This window comes from Symphalangus syndactylus, chromosome 9, assembly GCF_028878055.3.
Source record: "Symphalangus syndactylus isolate Jambi chromosome 9, NHGRI_mSymSyn1-v2.1_pri, whole genome shotgun sequence".
Classification (NCBI taxonomy): Eukaryota; Metazoa; Chordata; class Mammalia; order Primates; family Hylobatidae; genus Symphalangus; species Symphalangus syndactylus.
This window is the reverse complement of record NC_072431.2, coordinates 35,138,097-35,161,298: the sequence shown is the minus strand read 5'-3', so window position 1 is coordinate 35,161,298 and position 23,202 is coordinate 35,138,097. Positions and strand designations below refer to the sequence as shown.

Genomic DNA, 23,202 nt, shown 5'->3' with positions numbered 1-23,202 from the left:
GGTGTGGTGTGGTGCTGAAAAAAATGTATATTCTGTTGATTTTGGGTGGAGAGTTCTGTAGATGTCTATTAGGTCCACTTTGTGCAGAGCTGAGTTAAATTCCTGGATATCCTTGTTAACTTTCTGTCTCGTTGATCTGTCTAATGTTGACAGTGGGGTGTTAAAATCTCCTATTATTATTGTGTGGGAGTTTGAGTCCCTTTGTAGGTCACTCAGGACTTGCTTTATGAATCTGGGTGCTCCTGTGTTGGGTGCATATATATTTAGGATAGTTAGCTCTTCATGTTGAATTGATCCCTTTACCATTATGTAATGGCCTTCTTTGTCTCTGTTGATCTTTGTTGGTTTAAAGTCTATTTTATCAGAGACTAGGATTGCAACCCCTGCCTTTTTTTGTTTTCCATTTGCTTGATAGATCTTCCTCCATCCCTTTATTTTGAGTCTATGTGTGTCTTTGCACGTGAGATGGGTTTCCTGAATACAGCACACTGATGGGTCCTGACTCCTTATCCAGTTTGCCAGTCTGTGTCTTTTAATTGGAGCATTTAGCCCATTTACATTTAACGTTAATATTGTTATGTGTGAATCTGATCCTGTCGTTATGATGTTAGTTGGTTATTTTGCTCGTTAGTTGATGCAGTTTCTTCCTAGCCTCGATGGTCTTTACAATTTGGCATGTTTTTGCAGTGGCTGGTACCGGTTGTTCCTTTCCATGTTTAGTGCTTCCTTCAGGAGCTCTTTTAGGGCAGGCCTGGTGGCGACAAAATCACTCAGCGTTTGCTTGCCTGTAAAGTATTTTATTTCTCCTTCACTTATGAAGCTTAGTTTGGCTGGATATGAAATTCTGGGTTGAAAATTCTTTTCTTTAAGAATGTTGAATATCGGCCCCCACTCTCTTCTGGCTTGTAGAGTTTCTGCCAAGAGATCAGCTGTTAGTCTGATGGGCTTCCCTTTGTGGGTAACCCGACCTTTCTCTCTGGCTGCCCTTAACATTTTTTCCTTCATTTCAACTTTGGTGAATCTGACAATTATGTGTCTTGGAGTTGCTCTTCTCGAGGAGTATCTTTGTGGCGTTCTCTGTATTTCCTGAAACTGAATGTTGGCCTGCCTTGCTAGATTGGGGAAGTTCTCCTGGATAATATCTTGCAGAGTGTTTTCCAATTTGGTTCCATTCTCCCCGTCATTTTCAGGTACACCAATCAAATGTAGGTTTGGTCTTTTCACATAGTCCCAAATTTCTTGGAGGCTTTGTTCGTTTCTCTTTATTCTTTTTTCTCTAAACTTCCCTTCTCGCTTCATTTCATTCATTTCGTCTTCCATCAGCGATACCCTTTCTTCCAGTTGTTCGCATCTGCTACCGAGGCTTCTGCAATCTTCGCATAGTTCTCGATACTTGGCTTTCAGTTCCATCGGCTCCTTTAAGCCCTTCTCTCCATTGGTTATTCTAGTTATCCATTTGTCTAATTTTTTTTCAAAGTTTTTAACTTCTTTGCTATTGTTTTGAATTTCCTCTCGTAGCTCAGAGTAGTTTGATCGTCTGAAGCCTTCTTCTCTCAACTCGTCAAAGTCATCCTCCGTCCAGCTTTGTTCCGTTGCTGGTGAGGAACTGCATTCCTTTGGAGGAGGAGAGGTGCTCTGCTTTTTAGAGTTTCCAGTTTTTCTGCTCTGTATTTTCCCCATCTTTGTGGTTTTATCTACTTTTAGTCTTTGATGGTGGTGATGTACAGATGGGTTTTTGGTGTGGATGTCCTTTCTGTTTGTTAGTTTTCCTTCTACCAGACAGGACCCTCAGCTGCAGTTCTGTTGGAATTTACTAGAGGTCCACTCCAGACCCTGTTTGGCTGGGTGTCAGCAGCAGTGGCTGCAGAACAGCGGATTTTCGTGAGATCACAAATTCAGCTGTCTGATAGTTCCTCTGGAAGTTTTGTCTCAGAGGAGTACCCGGCCGAGTGAGGTGTCAGTCTATCCTTACTGGGGGGTGCCTCCCAGTTAGGCTGCTCGGGGGTGAGGGACCCACTTTAGGAGGCAGTCTGTCCTTTCTCAGATCTCCAGCTGCGTGCTAGGAGAACCACTACTCTCTTCAAAGCTGTCAGTCAGACAGGGACATTTAAGTCTGCAGAGGTTCCTGCTGAGTTTTTGTCTGTGCCCTGCCCCCAGAGGTGGAGCCTACAGAGGCAGACAGGCCTGCTTGAGCTGTGGTGGGCTCCACCCAGTTCGAGCTTCCTGGCTGCTTTGTTTACCTAAGCAAGCCTGGGCAATTGCGGGCACCCCTGCCCCAGCCTCGCTGCTGCCTTGCAGTTTGATCTCAGACTGCTTTTCTAGCAATCAGCAAGACTCCGTGGGCATAGGACCCTCCGAGCCAGGTGTGGGACACCATCTCCTAGTGTGCCGTTTTCCAGGCCCATTGGAAAAGCGCAGTATTAGAGTGGGACTGACCCGATTTTCCAGGTGTCATCTGTTACCCCTTTCTTTGACTAGGAAAGGGAACTCCCTGACCCCTTGCGCTTCCCGATTGAGGCAATGCCTCTCCCTGCTTCGGCTCGTGCACAGTGCGCTTCACCGACTGTCCTGCACCCACTGTTTGGCACTCCCTAGTGAGATGAAACCGGTACCTCAAGCAGAAATTCAGAAATCACCCATCTTCTGTGTCGCTCAGGCTGGGACCTGTAGACTGGAGCTGTTCCTATTTGGCCATCTTGGCTCCTCCCCTGAAAAAATCTTAAGTTTCTATTCTTATAATATGTGCCCTGCTATGTGCTGGAGAGGTAGATTTCATGAGAGGTGACAATGATTATGTTAAGCCTTAACATACTTGTCACTGGCTCATGCAATGTGACTTTTAAATTATTCCAAGATGGCTGAATAGGAACAGCTCCAGTCTGCAGCTTCCAGCGTGATCAACGTAGAAGACGGGTGTTTTCTGCATTTCCAACTGAGGTACCTGGTTCATCTCATTGGGACTGGTCAGAAAGTGGGTGCAGCGCATGAAGGGCAAGCTGAAGCAGAGCAGGGCATCGCCTCACCGAGGAAGTGCAAGGGGTCAGGGGATATCCCTTTCCTAGCCAAGGGAAGCTGTGACAGATTATACCGGGAAAACTGGGACACTGCCACCTAAACACTGCGCTTTTCCAAAGGCCTTAGCCAATGGCACACCAGGAGATTATATCCTGTGCCAGAATTGGAAAAAACTACTTTAATTTCATATGGAGCAAAAAAAGAGCCTGTATAGCCAAGACAATCCTAAGCAAAAAGAACAAAGCTGGAGGCATTACGCTACCTGACCTCAAACTATACTACAAGGCTACAGTAACCAAAACAGCATGGTACTGGTACCAAAACAGAGATATAGACCAGTGGAACAGAACAGAGCCCTCAGAAATAACACCACACATCTACAACCATCTGATCTTGGACAAACCTGACAAAAACAAGAAATGGGGAAAGTGTTCTCTATTTAATAAATGGTTCTGGGAAAACTGGCTAGCCGTATGTAGAAATCTGAAAGTGGATCCCTTCCTTACACCTTATACAAAAATTAATTCAAGATGGATTAAAGACTTAAATGTTAGACCTAAAACCACAAAAACCCTAGAAGAAAACCTAGGCAATACTATTCAGGACATAGGCATGGGCAAGGACTTCATGACTAAAACACCAAAAGCAATGGCAACAAAAGCCAAAATAGACAAATGGGATCTAATTAAACTAAAGAGCTTCTGCACAGCAAAAGAAACTACCATCAGAGTGAACAGGCAACCTACAGAATTGGAGAAAATTTTTGCAATCTACCCATTTGACAAAGGGCTAATATCCAGAATCTACAAAGAACTTAAATTTACAAGAAAAAAATCAAACAACCTCATCAAAAAGTGAGCAAAGGATATGAACAGACACTTTTCAAAACAAGACATTTATGCAGCCAACAGACACAGGAAAAAATGCTCATCATCACTGGCCATCAGAGAAATGCAAATCAAAACCACAGTGAGATACCATCTCACACCAGTTAGAATGGCCATCATTAAAAAGTCAGGAAACAACAGGTGCTGGAGAGGATGTGGAGAAATTGGAACGCTTTTACACTGTTGGTGGGAGTGTAAACTAGTTCAACCATTGTGGAAGACAGTGCGGTGATTCCTCAAGGATCTAGAACTAGAAATACCATTTGACCCAGCGATCCTATTACTGGGTATATACCCAAAGGATTATAAATCATGCTGCTATAAAGACACATGCACACAAATGTTTATTGCGGCACTATACACAATAGCAAAGACTTGGAACCAACCCAAATGTCCATCAATGATAGACTGGATTAAGAAAATGTGGCATATATATACCATTGAATACTATGCAGCCCTAAAAAAGGTATGAGTTCATGTCCTTTGTAGCAACATGGATGAAGCTGGAAACCACCATTCTGAGCAAACCATCGCAAGGACAGAAAACCAAACACCGCATGTTCTCATTCATAGGTGGGAACTGAACAATGAGAACACTTGTACACATGGTGGGGAACATCACAGACCAGGGCTTGTCATGGGCTCAGGGGCTAGGGGAGGGATAGCATTAGGAGAAGTACCTAATGTAAATGACGAGTTAATGGGTGCAGCAAACCAACACGGCACATGTATACATATGTAACAAACCTGCCTGTTGTGCACATGTACCCTAGAACTTAAAGTGTGGTAAATCTATTATTCCACAGAAATTCTTATAATGAATGATACACTCTTCCAGTGCTTAGTTGCTTGACGATTATGTAAAATTTTGTAATGCTGATCATGTTCTCTTTCCAAAGTGGTGGTGTGCCTCTCCCTTCTCCTTACATATACTCTTCCTGGTTGACTTGGTCTGGTGGTTTGGATTCAGCCACCTTAGGAAGCAATGGCTCCTGGATATGTGTCTCTAACCCTTATGTCTCCATTGAAGTCCATACTTTTATATCCAATTGCCTTTAAGACTTATTTAGCCCATAATACCTCAAGTTTACACATTCAAACTAACTCCTAGTCAGTTTAAAAAGTCAGCTCTTGCCTATTTGGCTAGATGGAAGTACTACTCCATCCTGTTCTCATGATAGATATACAAATATAGCATAGTACTATCATCATTGACTAATTTTTCCAGGACACAGTATCTGCTTAATGTCATTTTATTGAATTTATGACTGAATCCTAGATTGGGAGGTGCTTCCAAAAATGCATGGTTTCTACTATGTGTTTATATACTTGGGAACTGCTGAGTGTCAGTCTTTTACAGCTAAAGAAACTGAGGTTCAGAAAATATACTATGTTGTTCAAGTTTATAGCCACATTGTTAGTGACAAATATTTAAATTCTTGATATTATATAAAAGATACTGCTATGTATATGTTTGTATATTGACATTTTTTTTTAACAATTCCTAAAGACAAAAGATTGCATTCCAAAAAGCGGGGCTTAAACTTTTAAGTACTTTCAATGTCATGTCTAATTTGCTTTATTGATCTCATAAAAAGGAAGAGATTAGTTTTGTTGACTTTAGGTCCCAAGGAGACAGAAGCAGGGAGGAAGTTCTCTTACACTAGGAGGAAATAACTTGACAGGAAAAAATGCAATAGGGGAAAAATGCTGAAGGCTACCATTTGAAGCTGCCAGAATGGTTCCTCAGCTTTGTGCACATCAAAGTGCTCCAGCTCACTGTCACGAAGCTAAAGTCAATTGCTTCTCTTATTTTTCCTGGCTCCCTTCCGGATTCCTTTTTGCCCATAACACTGCTCTAAGTAGTATTCTGGCTGATGCTTGTAGGGGGTAGACCCACCTGTCTTTAGAATAAATGGACAATGTATGATTCTTTAGAGATAGGCATATCTTTTAATTGCAAGCACCAGGCCAAATTAGGTGACTCTAAACCATTTATTAATCTTTGTTCTGAATTTAAGATAGAAATGAGGTGATTAGGATGAGTAAATAAAAGAAAATAAATTGGGCAGAAAATGAAGCATAGAAGAATTCTTTTCCCACTTCTGTTTCCTCCTCCTCCTCTTTTATCAGAGCTTTATCAGACTGATTCTATTAAGGTCATGGACAAGAATCAATATATCAAGATGAGCTGAGTTGTTCAGGTGTTACAACACAATTTTATCTTTATTATTTTTTAGAGGGAGTCAAAATTAGATTTTATATTTAGAAGTTTGGCAGTTGTAAACTTTACAGGATTTTTTTTAAGAGAAAAAGATATTTTCTGTGGCATTTCATACTTTCTTTTCATCGATAAAATTTTGTTAGCTCATAATTTCTCAAAATGAGAAGAGCATCACAGAAAATTATAATAAACTATCTTCAGTCAAAGCATACACTTATATTTTAACTGTAAATTTTAATCCTTGTCTCATTCATTGTCTTTAGCCAGAAATATTAAAACAAGATGAGTATTTTAATATTTTTTAAATATATTTTTTAAAGTTATACTTTAAATTTTAGGGTACATGTGCACAATGTGCAGGTTAGTTACATATGTATACATGTGCCATGCTGGTGTGCTGCACCCATTAACTAGTCATTTAACATTAGGTATATCTCCTAATGCTATCCCTCACCCCTCCCCCCACCATAGACTGGATTAAGAAAATGTGGCACATATACACCATGGAATACTATGCAGCCATAAAAAAGGATGAGCTCATGTTCTTTGAAGGGACATGGATGAAGCTGGAAACCATCATTCTCAGCAAACTATCGCAAGGACAAAAAACCAAACACGGCATGTTCTCACTCATAGGTGGGAATTGAACAATGAGAACACATGGACACAGGAAGTATTTTAATATTTTTTAAAAAAATACACTTAAGGGAGTGAGAAATCAAATAACTATTAAGAATAAAAAAAGTTCGTTGATGAGTGATGTTTCTCTGGAAAAACACCTTATATATTATTGAAAAAAATTTCCAGAGAGGAGTACATCTGAATTAGAGAATTGTGTAAGTCTCAGGCCCTAGAAAACTTTTATCTGCCTCCTCCTCCAATGTAGAATTTCCTCTGACTTGTTTTGAATCACAGCACACTCAGTTTAAGGGATGTCTGCTTGGTGGGCCTATGCTTAATACAAAATTCTATTCAGAGAAAGTTGAGGAAAAAGTTACAATTTTTTTTTCAACTGGCAGCATGAGAAAACTTAAATGTAATGAAATGAATGTAATGAAATAAAGCCCCACTTATTATTCATTCAGGATATGATCTGAAAAAGCTGACCTGAAATATTATGTCTGAATTATTTTTCTTGGAAAAAAGTTCTTTGTTTCAAAGTGTAAATCGTAACAATGCACTAACACTTAGTGTTTTAAAGAAACTCCACTTGAACAAGTGATCCCATCTCTGTGACTGTTCCATGTAATTATGATAAAAATGGGAACCCAAACTCCTGAATAACCGTAGGAAGAATTATCATGTCTGAATGTACCCAAAGCTTACCTACTAGCCAAAAAGAAACACTGAACTTAAAGATAATTGACTCAATTTCTCACAGAAAGACATCATTTTGAATTTGCAACAATATTTTAAAAGAGAAAATCGAGAGCACTTAATATCCCTAGGACAACTAGTTAGTCATTTTTGGGATAATGGTCTTCACTGTTGCTATGTGATTATTTTGGGGCTCTATCCGATTCAGTAGATCTTGGGTAAGTCTCAGTATTTTTTAAACTAATAGCAAAGGTAATGTGGGTTATCCATGATTCATACCTTGACAGACATTGTCAGAGATCAGTCATTGTCAGCTGGGGAGGATTTTGTCCCCCTGAGAACATTTAGCAAAGATGGGGACATTTTTATTTGTCATAACTGTGGAATTAGGAATGTTTATTGATATCTAGAGATTAGAGACCAGTGATGGTGCTAAACATCCCACCATGCACAGGACAGCCACTCACAACAAAGAATTATCCAGCCCAAATATCAAGATTGCCAATATTGAGAAACTCAGGCCTTAGAGAAATAAATGTCTGATTTTAATGTAGAATGTATATGAAAGTTTTCATTTTTCAATCCCTTTGTTTCCTACTTGACATTATCTCTGTTTTTTTTTTTTCTACTCTGTTAAAGCTATAGAGGAAAAACACTTTTAACTTAGTCCTTCAAAAATGCCAGTTTTCTATACTAATTTTATTTTGTGAGCAGTGGGGCAGTTTCAAACATGCACTCAACTTATGACGTGAAAGACATGCATAGTCTCTCTCAGGCCAGAAAGCATTGGCACTGTATAAGAATATAAGAATACACTATACTTTTACTGAGAAGATCCTGCAAACAGAAAACTATTGAGGCTGAAGCACACAGATTAAGATAGGGAAAGAGGGAAGATAAGAGCAGTGAGGCTGACATGGTGTAGGGCTGGAAAGCTTGTAGAACTTGTAGACAGTAACAGTACAGAGCTTGTAAAATCTTTGCTGAGGATTTTAGAATTTATCATAATAATGGAGAAATATTACAGAATTTTATGCAGGAAAATGACCCAAAATTTTAAGCAGGGAAATGTCACAACCTCATAAAATCCACTCTGGCTACTGTACTGAGAATAGATTTGGAAGTGAGGCAAGAATGGATTTAGGAAGATAAAACAAGTAGGTTATTACATTGTCTTATAAAGAGGTTAAAGGTGGTAATGGATTGGGTTAGGGGTTGACAGTGGAAATTAATAGAAGTTGATGGATTTATATTACATTAGGTGGTAGAATGAACTGGTCTTGGTGAATAAATGCGGAGGGTTAATGAAGAGGATTACTAGTTTGGAAAACTGGATGAATGGTGGTACTAATCAATGAGAAGGAAGATGTAATTTATTCACCATGATATACAGTTGTCCCTTGGTACCTGTTGGGGATTGGCTTCTGGACTCCCTGAGAATACCAAAATCCACAGATGCTCAAATCTCTTACACAAATGGCATAGTGTTTGCTTATAACCTACACACATCCTCCTATATACTTTAAAATTACCTACACGTCACTTCATTTGTATGGATTCAATGTAGTACTCAGCATATGGAAAATTCAAGTTCTGCTTTTTGGGGCTTTGTGGATTTTTTACCCAACTATTTCTGATCCAGAGTTGGTTGAATCCACAGATCAGAAACCATGGATATGGAGGTCTCTCTCTCTCTCTATATATATATATAGATAGATTGATCTATATATATATAGGTTGATCTGTGGATTCAACCAACTCTGGATCAGAAATAGTTGGGTAAAAAATCCACAAAGCCCCAAAAAGCAGAACTTGAATTTTATGTATATATATATGTGTATATATATATATATATATATATATATATATACACATATATATATATGTGTATCTTCCACCATGAGATTAGTATTCCTATAGAAAAAAGAAGAAAGACCAGAGCTCACTGCCTCCTCCATTTGAAGACACAGTGAGAATGCTGCCCCTTGCCAGCCAGGAAATGAGCCCTCACTGGGGAACGAAATTGGCTGGCGTCCTTAATCTTGGACTCCTCAGCCTCGGGAACTGTTAGAAATAAATTTCTGTTGTTCTAACCACCCAATCTATGGTATATTATTATGACAGCCCCAGCTTTCTAAGACCAACACAAAAATGATAATATTCTGGCTCCTGCTATTGCTTTAAGTAATAATCTATTATTGTCTCTGACTCCTGAGTCTCATATCTTCTGCAAGCATGTAACATGCTAAAGTGAATTATGTTACTCTAAGAGTGAAATATATAATCCTTCCTTAAATGTATTGACATAGAAACATTTTACGTTCCAAATGAAACGTTTTAGAAGACATTTGCTGTAGATTCTCTTGGCCTACATTTTTAAAGGCATGAGTGGGACAAGTATACTTCAGATTTTCTTTGACTTTGAGAAAATTACTTAAGCTTGCCCATTTTCTTTGGTTTCTGGGTAAAAATTTGTAAGGTGCTTTGCCAAGAATAAGGTGCACTGAATGGTGAATATGAATAGGATAGTCAACAGGGAGGAAAATCTCCTCCTTTAAATTTTTGGTAAGAAAACAATTAACGTTTGCTTTCTACATCAGTCTTTTGCGGGCGAGATCAGTGTGCCAAACTGTCTCACCAGTGTCCCTCTCTTTTTACCTCCACAGTCTGTATGAGCCATTGTAGTTTGATAAAATAACCTTTCTGGCAGCGTTGCTCATCTGTATTTATACCTTCGCATGGTACATTGGAAAACAGGAGCATGCATTTGTGTTTGATCCTTTGTAACAAATGATCACAAATTTAGCAGCTTAAAATAATACAAATGTATTATCTCACAATTTTTGTGAGGCAGGAGCCTGGGTACAGTTATCCTGTGTTTTGTATAAAGACACATGTAACCCCATCCATTTATTTTTTCTGTTCTGTTACAAGGAATTAGTGTATCACAGTTGGTTTATATCCTTTTCTTATATGAGCAAGATATCATTCTTTCTCATATAAAAATGGGCAGTTCTCAAGAGTAGCCTAAGAGCAGGAGAAAGCACATTTTGACATATTGTCAGTGTACAGAGTAGAAGACACAAGATATTTAAAGAGAGTAGATCCGGAGGCTCTTCAGATGAAGGGGCAGCCATAAGTAAAAGAATGTATTTCTTCAAAGCAGCACATGAAAACCCAGATTATGTTCTCACATATTTAGAAATAGTAATTTAATGGGAGTGCATTCTTAATATTCACTGGATATAATTTTCCCATAAATTCTAAATTTTACATGTCACTAAAAATAGAAATGAACCATGATGGTAGATTAGAGAAGAATTATATTTTTATAAAAAGAATATGACTGAACTAACTTGAAGACATTTTGTTTTGTAGGAAATAAAATAAAAACTAGGTCATGCCAGCAAATATTACAACTTAGGAATAACTGTTGCTCAATTCTACTAGATTTTCAAAATTTTTAACAAACTCTGAACATTTTCTATATGCTTATTGTACGTTGCTTTTATCTATTGTTTCTAAGGATATATTTAAAAAGATTTAAGCTAAAGCACAATGATGCAGTTATTACCAATGTCTCATAAATCTCTTCAAATTACCCTTTTTGCAGACATATCAATTATTAATGTAGGTATGGCTCTCAGAGTAATAGGGAGTCAAGCTGAGTGTAGCATGTTCACTCTATTGCTTGTTTATAACTATCAATTATTCATGTTTCATTTCCTGTGTGCATCAAATACTATTGCAGCAAAATCCCCTCTGCTCTAGCTAGTATGTAATTATTTCTCCCTCCCTTGAGAGAGATTACCATGTATCCTGCAGCTCATTTTGCTTGGGTTATGGTGTAGTGTTATCTACAATGTGAAAGAATTTAGCTTTGTTGTTGTAAAAAATTTACGTGTGTGACAATCACTTATGTTGAAATGGATTACAGTATTATTCAGTGATTATAATTCTATTTTGCAGAGTGGCTATTACAACTATCAGTACAGAAGTCCCAAGGAATATTTTACACCTTTTACATGCTATTATGATAACATGCAAAGTTGAAATAATGGCCTAGTACACAATTATTTTTAGAATATCTTACCTAATGACCATCAACAGGATTTGATGCTTACAGCTAAAGTAGAGGGTTGTATTAATTACTCAGCTAAAAATGGGAAGAACCACCTCCACTTTTTGGAAATAAGCTAGACCTTTATAAATGTGCATATTTCCTGATTTTAATATGTTGTTTGAATTCATAAATCTCAAAAGTAGCTAAATTTTGAAATATTTGGTGTATATGCCACATCACTAAATATTTACTACCTACCAATGGGTGCACAAAACTCTTTTGGGCACTATAGTTATACTTACCCACATAAAATAGAGAAAATATTGTCATTATTTAACATTCATGGAGAGTGCATTGTTCCTGTATGATACAGAGGTAGCCTGGGTTCTTACATTTTTAGTAGCAAATTAATTGCCATACTAACTACTCTTACTACTAATATAAATTTTCAATATGTTTTCAGTCATTGTTCTAATTTCTTCATGAAGCTTGTCTCATTCTATCATTACAACCACATAATGAAGTAGTGCTGTTCTCCTCATTTTATAGATAAGAAAGTTGAGGCCCATACAGGTTAAAGAATGTATTCCGCAAACTCATAGGGTCATGGCTTAACTGGGATACAAATATAGTTCCAGTCCTAGAACCCATGGTCTTAGCCATTATGTATGCTATATCACCTCTTAAGAGCTGGTACAGCTTTCCCATCTGTAAAATGAGAAAAAGAGTAATACTCCATTATGTGGTTGTAAGGGTAGAATGAGACAAGCTACACAAAGAAATTAGAACAATGACAATACAGAATCAAGAATTTATATTAGTAGTAATAGTAGTTAGTATGGCAACCAATTTGCTACTGAAAATGTAAGAATCCGGGCTACTTCTGTGTCATACAGGAACAATGCAGTCTGCATGAACCAAAACTCTTAGCCATTATGTATGCTACACCACCTCTTAATGCCATTACACAAAAATGTATACATCGCTGTGTGGCTAGATGTTTGCACATTTTTGCTTCCTGTCTCAATTTTCTCCCTTTGCACAAACCTTGATGTGGATTTCAAGAAATTACTTTGGAACTCTAGATTCTTTGTCCTTGTCTTTGTTTCCCGGGAACACTTCTTATGGAGGACGTTTGAAGCTGTCCTTCTTTCAGTGAAAAGGAAAAAGCTATCAGTTGCTGCAACTTATTTAGATATGCACTGACTTTACCCACCTATGGTTATTCTCACTGAAACAGAAAATACATGTAAACATAATTTTATTTTGTATAACTTTTATTCTTAGATTATATTACAACGTGTCAGTCTCAAGTATAACTACAATATAATTTATGACAAACTCAAATGTTTTGAGCATTCATAGATCTATGAAATTTGTAAAGAATCCTATGTAAACAGCTTTATTATATTCATGGCTATTTATTTATTTTCGTGAAGCAATTCTTGATTGTTTTCCTCAAGAAGATGATAACATAATAAACCACAGATATTTTTTTAAAAAGTGGTGGCCTTTATACATAGGTCCTAAACCCAGGCCAATTCCCTGGCCATCCTAATTTAGTTGGCCCTTCCTTCAGCACTTCCGTTAACATTTCTCTGAAATAGCTATTTAGAACTTCTTTATTTACATATGCATTTTATTTTCACTCTTTTTTAATAAAGCTATCAAAATTCTATAAAATCATGCTAAATATTTTGGGTTGCAATGTTCAACAATCAGCATTTAAAAACAGCTCACAAGTCACCCAAATCTTTTGCAAACTAGGTAACTATCAAAAAGCTAAAATTAGATTCTCTAATTTTCATCCGAAAGATTTGTGTTCAAACCTATTTGGGGCATGGTGGCTCATGCCTGTAACCCCAGCATGTTGGCAGGTCATGGCGGTAGGAACACTTGAAGCCAGGAGTTTGAGACTAGCCTGGGCAACATAGCAAGACCCCTTATCTACAAAAATTTAAATATCAGCTGGGCATGGTGGCATGTACTTGTTGTCTTAGCTACTTGGGAGGCTGAGGCAGGAGGGTTGCTTGAGCCCAGAGTTGAGGCTGCAGAGAGCTATGATCATGCCACTGCACTCTAGCCTGGGTGACAGAGCGAGACCTGGTCACTTAAAAAAAGTTTTTAGAAAACCTGTTTGCTTCCATTTTATTCTAAGTTAAATTCTTCAGTGTAACTGCAATTCTGTATTGTTGGGTGTAATAAGTTCAGTGATTATAAAATTTAAATATTAATATGACAGTGCCTTCTGAAGGGCGAAACCATCAGTACAAACAGTAATCCACATGGAAAGAGAAGTCTAATTTTACTTCAAGCTTATACTTAATAAGCTCTTTCTTCCAAATATTATTTTTAATTGATTAAAAAGTCACAAGTAGACATTCCTGAAACAAACATAAATATATATAAAACTTAACCATGTTACTTTTAAAAAAATCATAGTTCATGAAATAGGAAAAAGAACAACTTTATATATATTTTTGAAATGCTAAGAAGAAATTGTGTTAACAAACCAGTTGCCCATATTTTTTATTTTACATAAAAACAAGGCAGTGTAAAAACATTAATAGAAAATTACACACGAACTTGTCAAACATCTTCTCTTACTACATTATACAAGTATTCATAATGCAGTTATATTTGTGAGTTTGAAATAATGGTAGATTGAATTCAAATTTAAGGTGATGTTAAATTCTTAATTGAATGTATTTAAAAATCTGATGATGTAATATATTTTGTATAGGTCACTACTTAAATTATCAAAACCTATTTCCAATAGGCTTGGTAGGTATGTGATAAGATGATCTATATAGTCTCGGAAAACACTGAATGGTGTCTTTAATATTAAATTAAAAAGTGGTTCAAATAGCCTAAGATGAATGAACCTAAGATCGTATAAAGAATCTTTAGCCCTAGATTGAGTTTTATACGTACATTAGAACAAATGTCTCAAAGTAATAATGGATGTTGTAAAATATATCATCACAATTTAAAAACATTCTAGACTTCTGATCTCATTCTGTAACCATAATTCTTTGTTTCTATAGGTACGTTTAAATCCTCTTTCTTTTTAAGTTGCCAGAACAACAAAAAATATGTGCTTTAAACATTTATTATATAAATGTAATTATTTTTTAAATATGAAAAGCAAATTAGTGAAAGTTGTTTTATATATTTGCTTCAAAACCTCCCACAAAAATCTCTAAATAAAATTATGTTCTACCTGTGCAGCTCAATTTTTGCCTGTGCATGAATAACTTTATAGAAGAAAGATCTCATATTCCTGATATAAACTCATGAAAAAAAGCATTATGGTTATTTCTTTTCAAATTACTATTAATAGGTGTTTTCAAAAACTAGATGTCTACAGCTAATGCAAAATGAATATGTGCTTGATAAATAGAAGCCCATGGTACTGTGTTGATTGAGGCAAAATATATTTCATATCATAGAATTTTAAGGAGAAGGTGACATCTTCCTCATTGTATACATTGAAGTATATCCAAAAGATTACTTCCATAATTTAGGAAAGTAAGTTGGTGGCAAGAGAGCAAGTTGGCAAGAATCCCTATTTCAATGCTTTTTTATTCATACTAAACATATATCTTGTTGAAAGTCTGTCATATTACATGATTTGAAAGCTTGCCAAACACAGGATTGTATATAAGTGATGCAATAAATACCATGCCCAAGTTATTATCTGCTCAAATATGTACCATGGTCAAACAACTAACTGCATATCAGGAAGGATTTCATCAACTTTGCTTACAGCAAAAGGATGACTAAACAATACTGCATAAGAAAGCAGGAAAATTTGATAAATGAGTTTAAGGGACTATTATCAGTATTTTGGGCAGCACAGTCAAATGTTAGGCTATATAAATAATAGCAAATAGAACTTCTGTCAATTACTTTTTTCTCAGTTATCTTTATTTTTTGAGGAGTGTAATATGTACTTAGAATAATTTTTCAAGTTCTGTGGTTATTCTATGAACAAAAAGGGATATGAAAGAAGAAAGGCTATGAAACACAATACTCTAAAGATAAGTCTTATCCTTGTTGGCATGTGAGTCAAGATGAATGAAAAACATTTGTAGAAATGAACAGCCTACATATATTTTTAATCCCATGGCATTTTATAGGCACATATAAATTGGTTCTGATGCAATGTAGAATAAATTTAAGCACCTCAAAATATAGAATAACCTCTGTAGATTGATAAAAAGTCAAGCTCCCTAATAATGCATTTTAACTAAACATTCATAACTAATGTCCATTACTTCTATCAAGCATTTCATTGCAAAGCCAAGGCAAAATACTTTTGTTGATTTCCAAATAATAGATAAATAATAGATTTTTCTGTGTGTGTGTGTGTGTTGTTTATTTACATGGGAAACATGACTAATTACAATCCTGTGAAAACATGACAAGGCAGATGTAAAAGTTTTCTATGTGGTCTTCTGATTTATTAAAGACCAAAAAACTGAATCACCTTTGTATGCTATAATCAATAATTCCTACAGAGTTCTCTTGCAATTCTTAAAGAATCACCAGTGCAAAAATAACCATCTGCTAATGCTGCCCACCTTTCTTAGGAAATCAGAGTTAGTGACTGCACTGCCTTTGAGAATATTTTGATAAAAAGGATTTTGGCATAGACCTCCTCAAAAGAGTTTTATTAACACAAATAAATCACTTTCACAGGCTGTAAACAATATATCAAAAATGAAGCTCTATTTTTTGCTTTCCTTGCTGTCTTTCCCTTTGTCTTCCTTTTCTGTTCTGTCTTGTTCATATTTCTCTTTGTCTGGCTTTGTTACACTATCATATGAAGGCGGAGAGGTGGTGGATGAAGTGGCATCTGTTTTTTCTGGACTTGAGTTCTCATTAACATTATCAAAAGCCATATCTTTTTTATTGAGTAAATCATCATCTCTGTCTCCATCTTTTATGTATATACTTGATATATTTTTGACATTTTGCCTTAAGCGGTAACGTCTATAAGCACGCTGAATGACGGTAGCAGACACATCCTCTTGTTTCCGTTTTAGTGTGGTTGTGATGGGTTCATAGGACACTTTGGAAGGATTTGCAGACATGAACCTTTCTTCCATCTGTGAACGAAGAGAATCCATCTCCCCACTTTCACCCAAAACACGCTTTGTAAAAGCAAATAAGATGTCAAGACAATGGATCCGGTCACCACTGACCACGGGCAGATCCATGGCAATGAGCTGGACTTTGTTGGGTTTTGCTATGAGAAGAGGAGGATCCAGGGCAGCTGCAAAATCAGAGAGCTTGCTATATTCTATAAACTGAGTTGCATCTGGATCAAACTTCTCCCAAACTTCATAGAACATCTCAAAGTCATCCTCACTCAGAGGTTCAGTACTTTCTTCAGTGGCAACACTAAAATTCTCCAGTATGACTGCAATGTACATGTTCACCACAACCAGGAAGGATATGATGATATAACTAACAAAGTAGAATATTCCAACAGATGGGTTACCACAGTCTCCTTCAACTGAACTTCCAGGATGAACTTTTTTTGGGTCACAGTCGGGTGGCTTACTGTTAAGAATAGGTGCTAGCAATCCATCCCAGCCAGCAGAGGTTGTAATTTGGAACAGGCAAATCATACTGTTGCCAAAGGTCTCAAAATTGAACATGTCATTAATTCCATCTTCCTTTTTAACATAGGCAAAGTTGGACATTCCAAAGATGGCATAGATGAACATGACCAGGAAGAGCAGGAGGCCGATATTAAACAACGCAGGAAGGGACATCATCAAAGCAAAGAGCAGCGTGCGGATCCCCTTTGCTCCTTTGACTAGACGTAGGATTCGGCCAATCCTGGCAAGACGGATCACTCGGAACAGGGTAGGGGACACAAAATACGTTTCAATCAAATCAGCTAGAAACATACCTGTATGTGGAGGAAAATAATAGAAATAAAATATTTAAATATGTATGCTACCTAAAATGATGACTCTAAACAGTTTTATCTGTCAACTCATTTCTTATGAATGACAGATATTTTATTTTATACTGAATGCAATTACCTAAAAAAGGATTAAGAAATTCCAAAGAAAAATGACTAACATTACCATTGTGACATTTTCTCCTTTTTACTAAGTTCATGGGCCATTTTTTTCCTCCATAATAGTGTTTTAAATTTTAAGAATAATACCTACTCACATAGAAAATTCAAGCAATACCGTTAAATGCTAAAAAGAAAATATAAATCACCTGAAATGTCAACAACAGTAACTATTATCAATATTTATTTTGAGTATCACTTCAGACATTTTTCTGTGCAAGCACATGTACACAAACAAATGTATTCATGTTATATAAGCTTTTTTTGTAACCTATTTATTTATTTATTTATTTATTTTTCAAGACAGAGTCTCTCTCTGTCGCCAAAGCTGGAGTGCAGTGGCGTGATCTTGGCTCACTGCAATCTCCGCATCCCGGGATCAAATGATTCTCCAGCCTCAGCCTCCAAAGTAGCTGGGACTACAGGCATGCGCCACTACACCTGGTTAATTTTTGTATTTTTGGAAGGGACGGGTTTCACCATGTTGGCCAGGCTGGTCTGAAACTTCTGACTTCAGGTGATTTCGCCCACCTCGGCCTCCCAGTGTGCTGGGATTATAGGCGTGAGCCAGGGTGCCCAGCCTGTAACCTATTTTAATTACTTTATATGTCATGGAGATGATAGTTTCATAAAAATGACAACAAAATAATTTATTATAGTGGTATAATGTTCTCTCAAAATAACCACAAATCGAAAACTAGCATTTATACTGTTTTCATTTTTGTTACTGAAATGAATATCTAAATAGGTATGTTCTCCTAATTGCATGAGTACTTTTTAATAATATATTAATAGAACTTGGGTCAACAGTATATATATATATATATATATATATATATACACACACAAATACTATACACACATACTATATATACACACATACTATATATACTATATATAGTATGTATATGCTATATATAGTATATACTATATATAGTATGTATATGCTATATATAGTATATACTATATATAGTATGTATATGCTATATATAGTATATACTATATATAGTATGTATATGCTATATATAGTATATACTATATATAGTATGTATATGCTATATATAGTATATACTATATATAGTATGTATATGCTATATATAGTATATACTATATATAGTATGTATATGCTATATATAGTATATACTATATATAGTATGTATATGCTATATATAGTATATACTATATATAGTATATACTATATATAGTATGTATATGCTATATATAGTATATACCATATATAGTATGTATATGCTATATATAGTATATATATAGTATATACCATATATAGTATGTATATGCTATATATAGCATATACCATATATAGTATGTATATGCTATATATAGCATATACCATATATAGTATGTATATGCTATATATAGCATATACCATATATAGTATGTATATGCTATATATAGCATATACCATATATAGTATGTATATGCTATATATAGCATATACCATATATAGTATGTATATGCTATATATAGCATATACCATATATAGTATGTATATGCTATATATAGCATATACCATATATAGTATGTATATGCTATATATAGCATATACATACTATATATGGTATGTATATGCTTTATATAGCATATACTATATATAGTATGTATATGCTTTATATAGCATATACTATATATAGTATGTATATGCTTTATATAGCATATACTCTATATAGTATGTATATGCTATATATAATATATACTATATATAGTATGTATATGCTATATATAGTATATATAGTATATAGTATATACTATATATAGTATGTATATGCTATATATAGTATATACTATATATACTATGTATATGCTATATATAGTATATACTATATATAGCATATACTATATATATGTATGTATATGCTATATATAGCATATACTATATATAGTATATGCTATATATAGTATATAGTACATATACACTATACATAGTATTTAGTATGTATACACTATATATAGTATATAGTATCTATACACTATAGTATATACTACATATAGTATATAGTATGTATACACTGTATATAGTATATAGTATGTATGTGTATAGTGTATATATATATAGTATATAGTGTATATATAGTATATAGTATGTATATGGAGTATATAGTATGTGTATACTATATAGAGTATACAGTATGTGTGTACCACATATATAGTATATAGTATATAGTATGTGTGTACTATATATTATATAGTATGTGTGTACTATTATATACAGTATATAGTATGTGTGTACTATATATACAGTATATAGCATGTGTGTATTATATATACAGTATATAGCATGTGTGTACTATATATACAGTATATAGCATGTGTGTACTATATATACAGTATATAGTATGTGTGTACTATATATAGTATATAGTATGTGTGTACTATATATATAGTATATAGTATGTGTGTACTATATATAGTATATAGTATGTGTGTACTGTATATAGTATTTGTATACATTGTGTGTGTGTGTCTATATATATATATATAGACACACACACACAATGTATAGCTGAACCTGTCTCCAGAAAGCCTGTACTAATTAACATTTCTAATGGCAGTATATGATAGTGCTTATACCTTACACGTTCACCAGTATTGAGTACTACCATTCTTCTTTATAGTTTTTTACCAAAAAATTTTCATGACATTTGAAAACATCTACTATTGTAATTTATTTGCATTTTTTGTGAAAATAATCCACAGTTTTCCTTGTGTTTTGTTATTTTGTATCCTTATTGGTTATTTTTAACTTCTGTTTTTGGCTTAGTCTGGTATTTGCCCATGTGTCTGTTGGGATTTTTACTATATTCTTATTAATTTATAAGAACAATTTTCTATTTAAAGTATTGATCCTTTCTTGGCCTTAACTGTTACATAAACATTTCCCCTATTTTTTGTCTTTCAACCTTTTATTTATGATGATTTTTTCCCCAAAGAATATTTTGTTTTTTTGTGCAGTCATTTCTTCTTCATTTTTTTTTTTTTGCTTTACAAATTTGTGTTATGAATAGAAAGGACTATAAGAGTATATGGTTATGTCTATTTCCACATATTTCCTACTAGAATCTTTTTTTAACTTTAGATTTTGATTCATGTGATCTTTTCACTCAGTAAATTGGTAATTATACATTAAAGTTTAATTTGGACTCTCTTCAAACCCATTGAGCTTTTATATTTGAACAGTTTTACTTAACATCAATCTTACAAGTCTTAATATTTTGCAGAATAAGCCACCTCTTGTCACCCTAACTTTCCTCCAGATGAATTTAGAATCATTTAGACTTATATTGTTATTGTCTATTTATTACCCCCACTACATAAAAAGACTCATTGATATTTTCCTTGAATTTATAGATTAATAAATTTTAAAAGTCTTAATTACAATGAAAGAAGCTTATCTAAGTACATGATAATCCTTTCAATTATTTCAGCTTTCTTTTATATCCTAAAGTTTTCTTCAGAAGTCTCATATGATAAAGTTATTATTAGATAATTTACTTTATTTTTATTGCAATTGTGAATCAGATTTTCTAATTTTTTTATGTATAAGATAATTATTAGTGTTAGTACGTGTAATTTAAAATTTGTACCTTTTGAACTCTAATTGAATTTTAGTTGGTTCTCTTTTATTATATGAAGGTCATTACATGAGGAATTTCTTTCATTATATGAAGAAGGTCATTATATTAAGGATCATTTGCTCCATTGTTTGTATATATGTACCTCTTTGTTTTCTATCTAATTGCATTGGCCAGCACTACTAAAAACAGGGATGATACAGGCACACTCTTTTTTTTTTTCCTGACTTAATAGGAATGCTTTCAGAATTATTTTTGTTAGTGTGAAATTCTCACCTAAATTTTAATTCATTTTCTTATATCAATTTTGGTATGACTTCTGGTGATAATATGCTTTTCCAAAAATATTGATTTTAAGTGCTTACTGTGTTATGTTATGTGGCACTTAATTTTATGATTCTAAGTCATGCAACCTTGAACCTTTTCAGATTGACAACCTGTTGATTAAATTTATAGTAAATAATCTCTATAATCTCTCTCTATTAAAAGTTTATAATTCTAAAAAGAAATACAATCCTAAAATACTTTGCAAGATATGTGAAAATAACAACAAAAAAACCAAGAAGATAGAAAAACAACCATGACAATGAATGTTTAGGAAATATAAAATCATGTGCTGTTATTCACAGACATGACCATGGCTGGTTGAAGAATGATTGGCATTTTATACACTTGTGAAGTATTAAGCCTTAAAAAATAAAACTGGCATTTCTAGAGACCTTAACCTCACTTTAAATTCTGGAAGAATTTTCACAAATTCACAGATATTCTGGCTATTAATATTATCATTAATCAAATGACAAGTCTCACATGTGCTAAAAACAAGTTATTTCAGATTCAACATTGGTTTTTTCAAGACACAGCTATATATAAACATGGTAACTAGCTTTGCAAAGGTAATATTGGAAACTAAATATCAACAAGTATAATTTCCTTCTAACAGATAGAAATATTTGGCTTTGGGGCCTGTAGTGTAAACCCAGAAACACTGTAGTATGAGAGGCAGATATTTTTGTTTTGCTTTTTAGGATTTTTTTCATTCTTTCATTATACTGACTTACTCAAGAGTAAATTTGCATTCAAGAATTCAGAATATACTTCCTTGAGCATAAGTGAAGTTTAGCTTTACTCAAAAAATAAAATCTGAATAATAAATATTCTTACCTACAATGGAGATAATCACAACCACAAAATCAAAAATATTCCATCCTACAGTGAAGTAGTAGTGTCTGAGGGAGATCAGTTTTAGCACACATTCTCCAGTGAAAAGGATTATAAAAACCACATTTATCCAATATAAAACTTCAGTCATATGTTGACTTTGACCCTCCTTTTCTACCATCATGGTTATCATGTTGAGACAGATAAGAACCATGATACTAATATCAAATGCTTGATTTGTCACTAGGTCAAATATACATCCTTGGATTTTGTTCTGCAAAGAAACGAGAATAATATTGAATGCAGAGTAAATTTTTCAAGTAGTATCTAGAAATTAAAGACGTGCATTAAAAATGAATTAGAAATAATTTGAAAATCTATATGCTAAAGATACATATATTTTTTTACCCCTGGTCGAGGAATTGGCTTTTGTGGCTTCTTGGACCCCAGCTTTTTCATTGCATTATAGTATTTCTTCTGTTCTTCTGTCATAAAGATGTCTTGACCTCCAAGGTAAAGAAACAAAAAATAAATGTAGTTAAAACCAGAATCATTGTCTACATCTTTCTACAGATCACGAAGATAGGTTAAAATGTGTTAATATAGAAATAAAATACATTTTATTATGTTCATGATGGCTATACATAAAATATATCTTAAATAATTACGTATGTGTAGAAACATGGGTGTCCAAACACAGTTAAATGTGCATATATAAATATTTGTATTACATATAATAAAGATTGCCTCAATTTTCTTTTGGTGTGCTAATCAGTGTTGTTTTAAACTATGTACTTGTATCTTTTTTATCTGCTAGCTGTCTTACTGTGACTTTTATTGCTAAG

The 23,202-nt window shown here is 34.4% G+C and overlaps 1 protein-coding gene and 1 long non-coding RNA gene across 4 annotated transcripts in view; one reads left to right on the top strand and one right to left on the bottom strand.

Moving 5' to 3' along the window:
* LOC134731424 (uncharacterized) overlaps window positions 1-23,202 on the top strand; it is a 423,644-nt gene that overhangs the window by 251,840 nt on the left and 148,602 nt on the right. The window contains exon 9 of the long non-coding RNA XR_010113657.1: window positions 17,207-17,386. This is a non-coding gene — a long non-coding RNA (uncharacterized lncRNA). The remainder of the gene's footprint in view (window positions 1-17,206; window positions 17,387-23,202) is intronic.
* The window catches only part of SCN9A (sodium voltage-gated channel alpha subunit 9), a 179,577-nt gene continuing 169,140 nt past the window's right edge, over window positions 12,766-23,202 (bottom strand). For 2 of the 3 annotated variants that reach the window (XM_055291909.1, XM_055291910.2), the window contains exons 25-27: window positions 22,766-22,870; window positions 22,361-22,631; window positions 12,766-17,432 (exon numbers count right to left, since the gene is read on the bottom strand). In XM_055291909.1, coding sequence (XP_055147884.1) covers window positions 16,240-17,432; window positions 22,361-22,631; window positions 22,766-22,870 — 1,569 coding nt within the window. In that variant the 3' untranslated portion in view covers window positions 12,766-16,239. The remainder of the gene's footprint in view (window positions 17,433-22,360; window positions 22,632-22,765; window positions 22,871-23,202) is intronic. The other variant, XM_055291911.2, reaches the window with a different exon arrangement.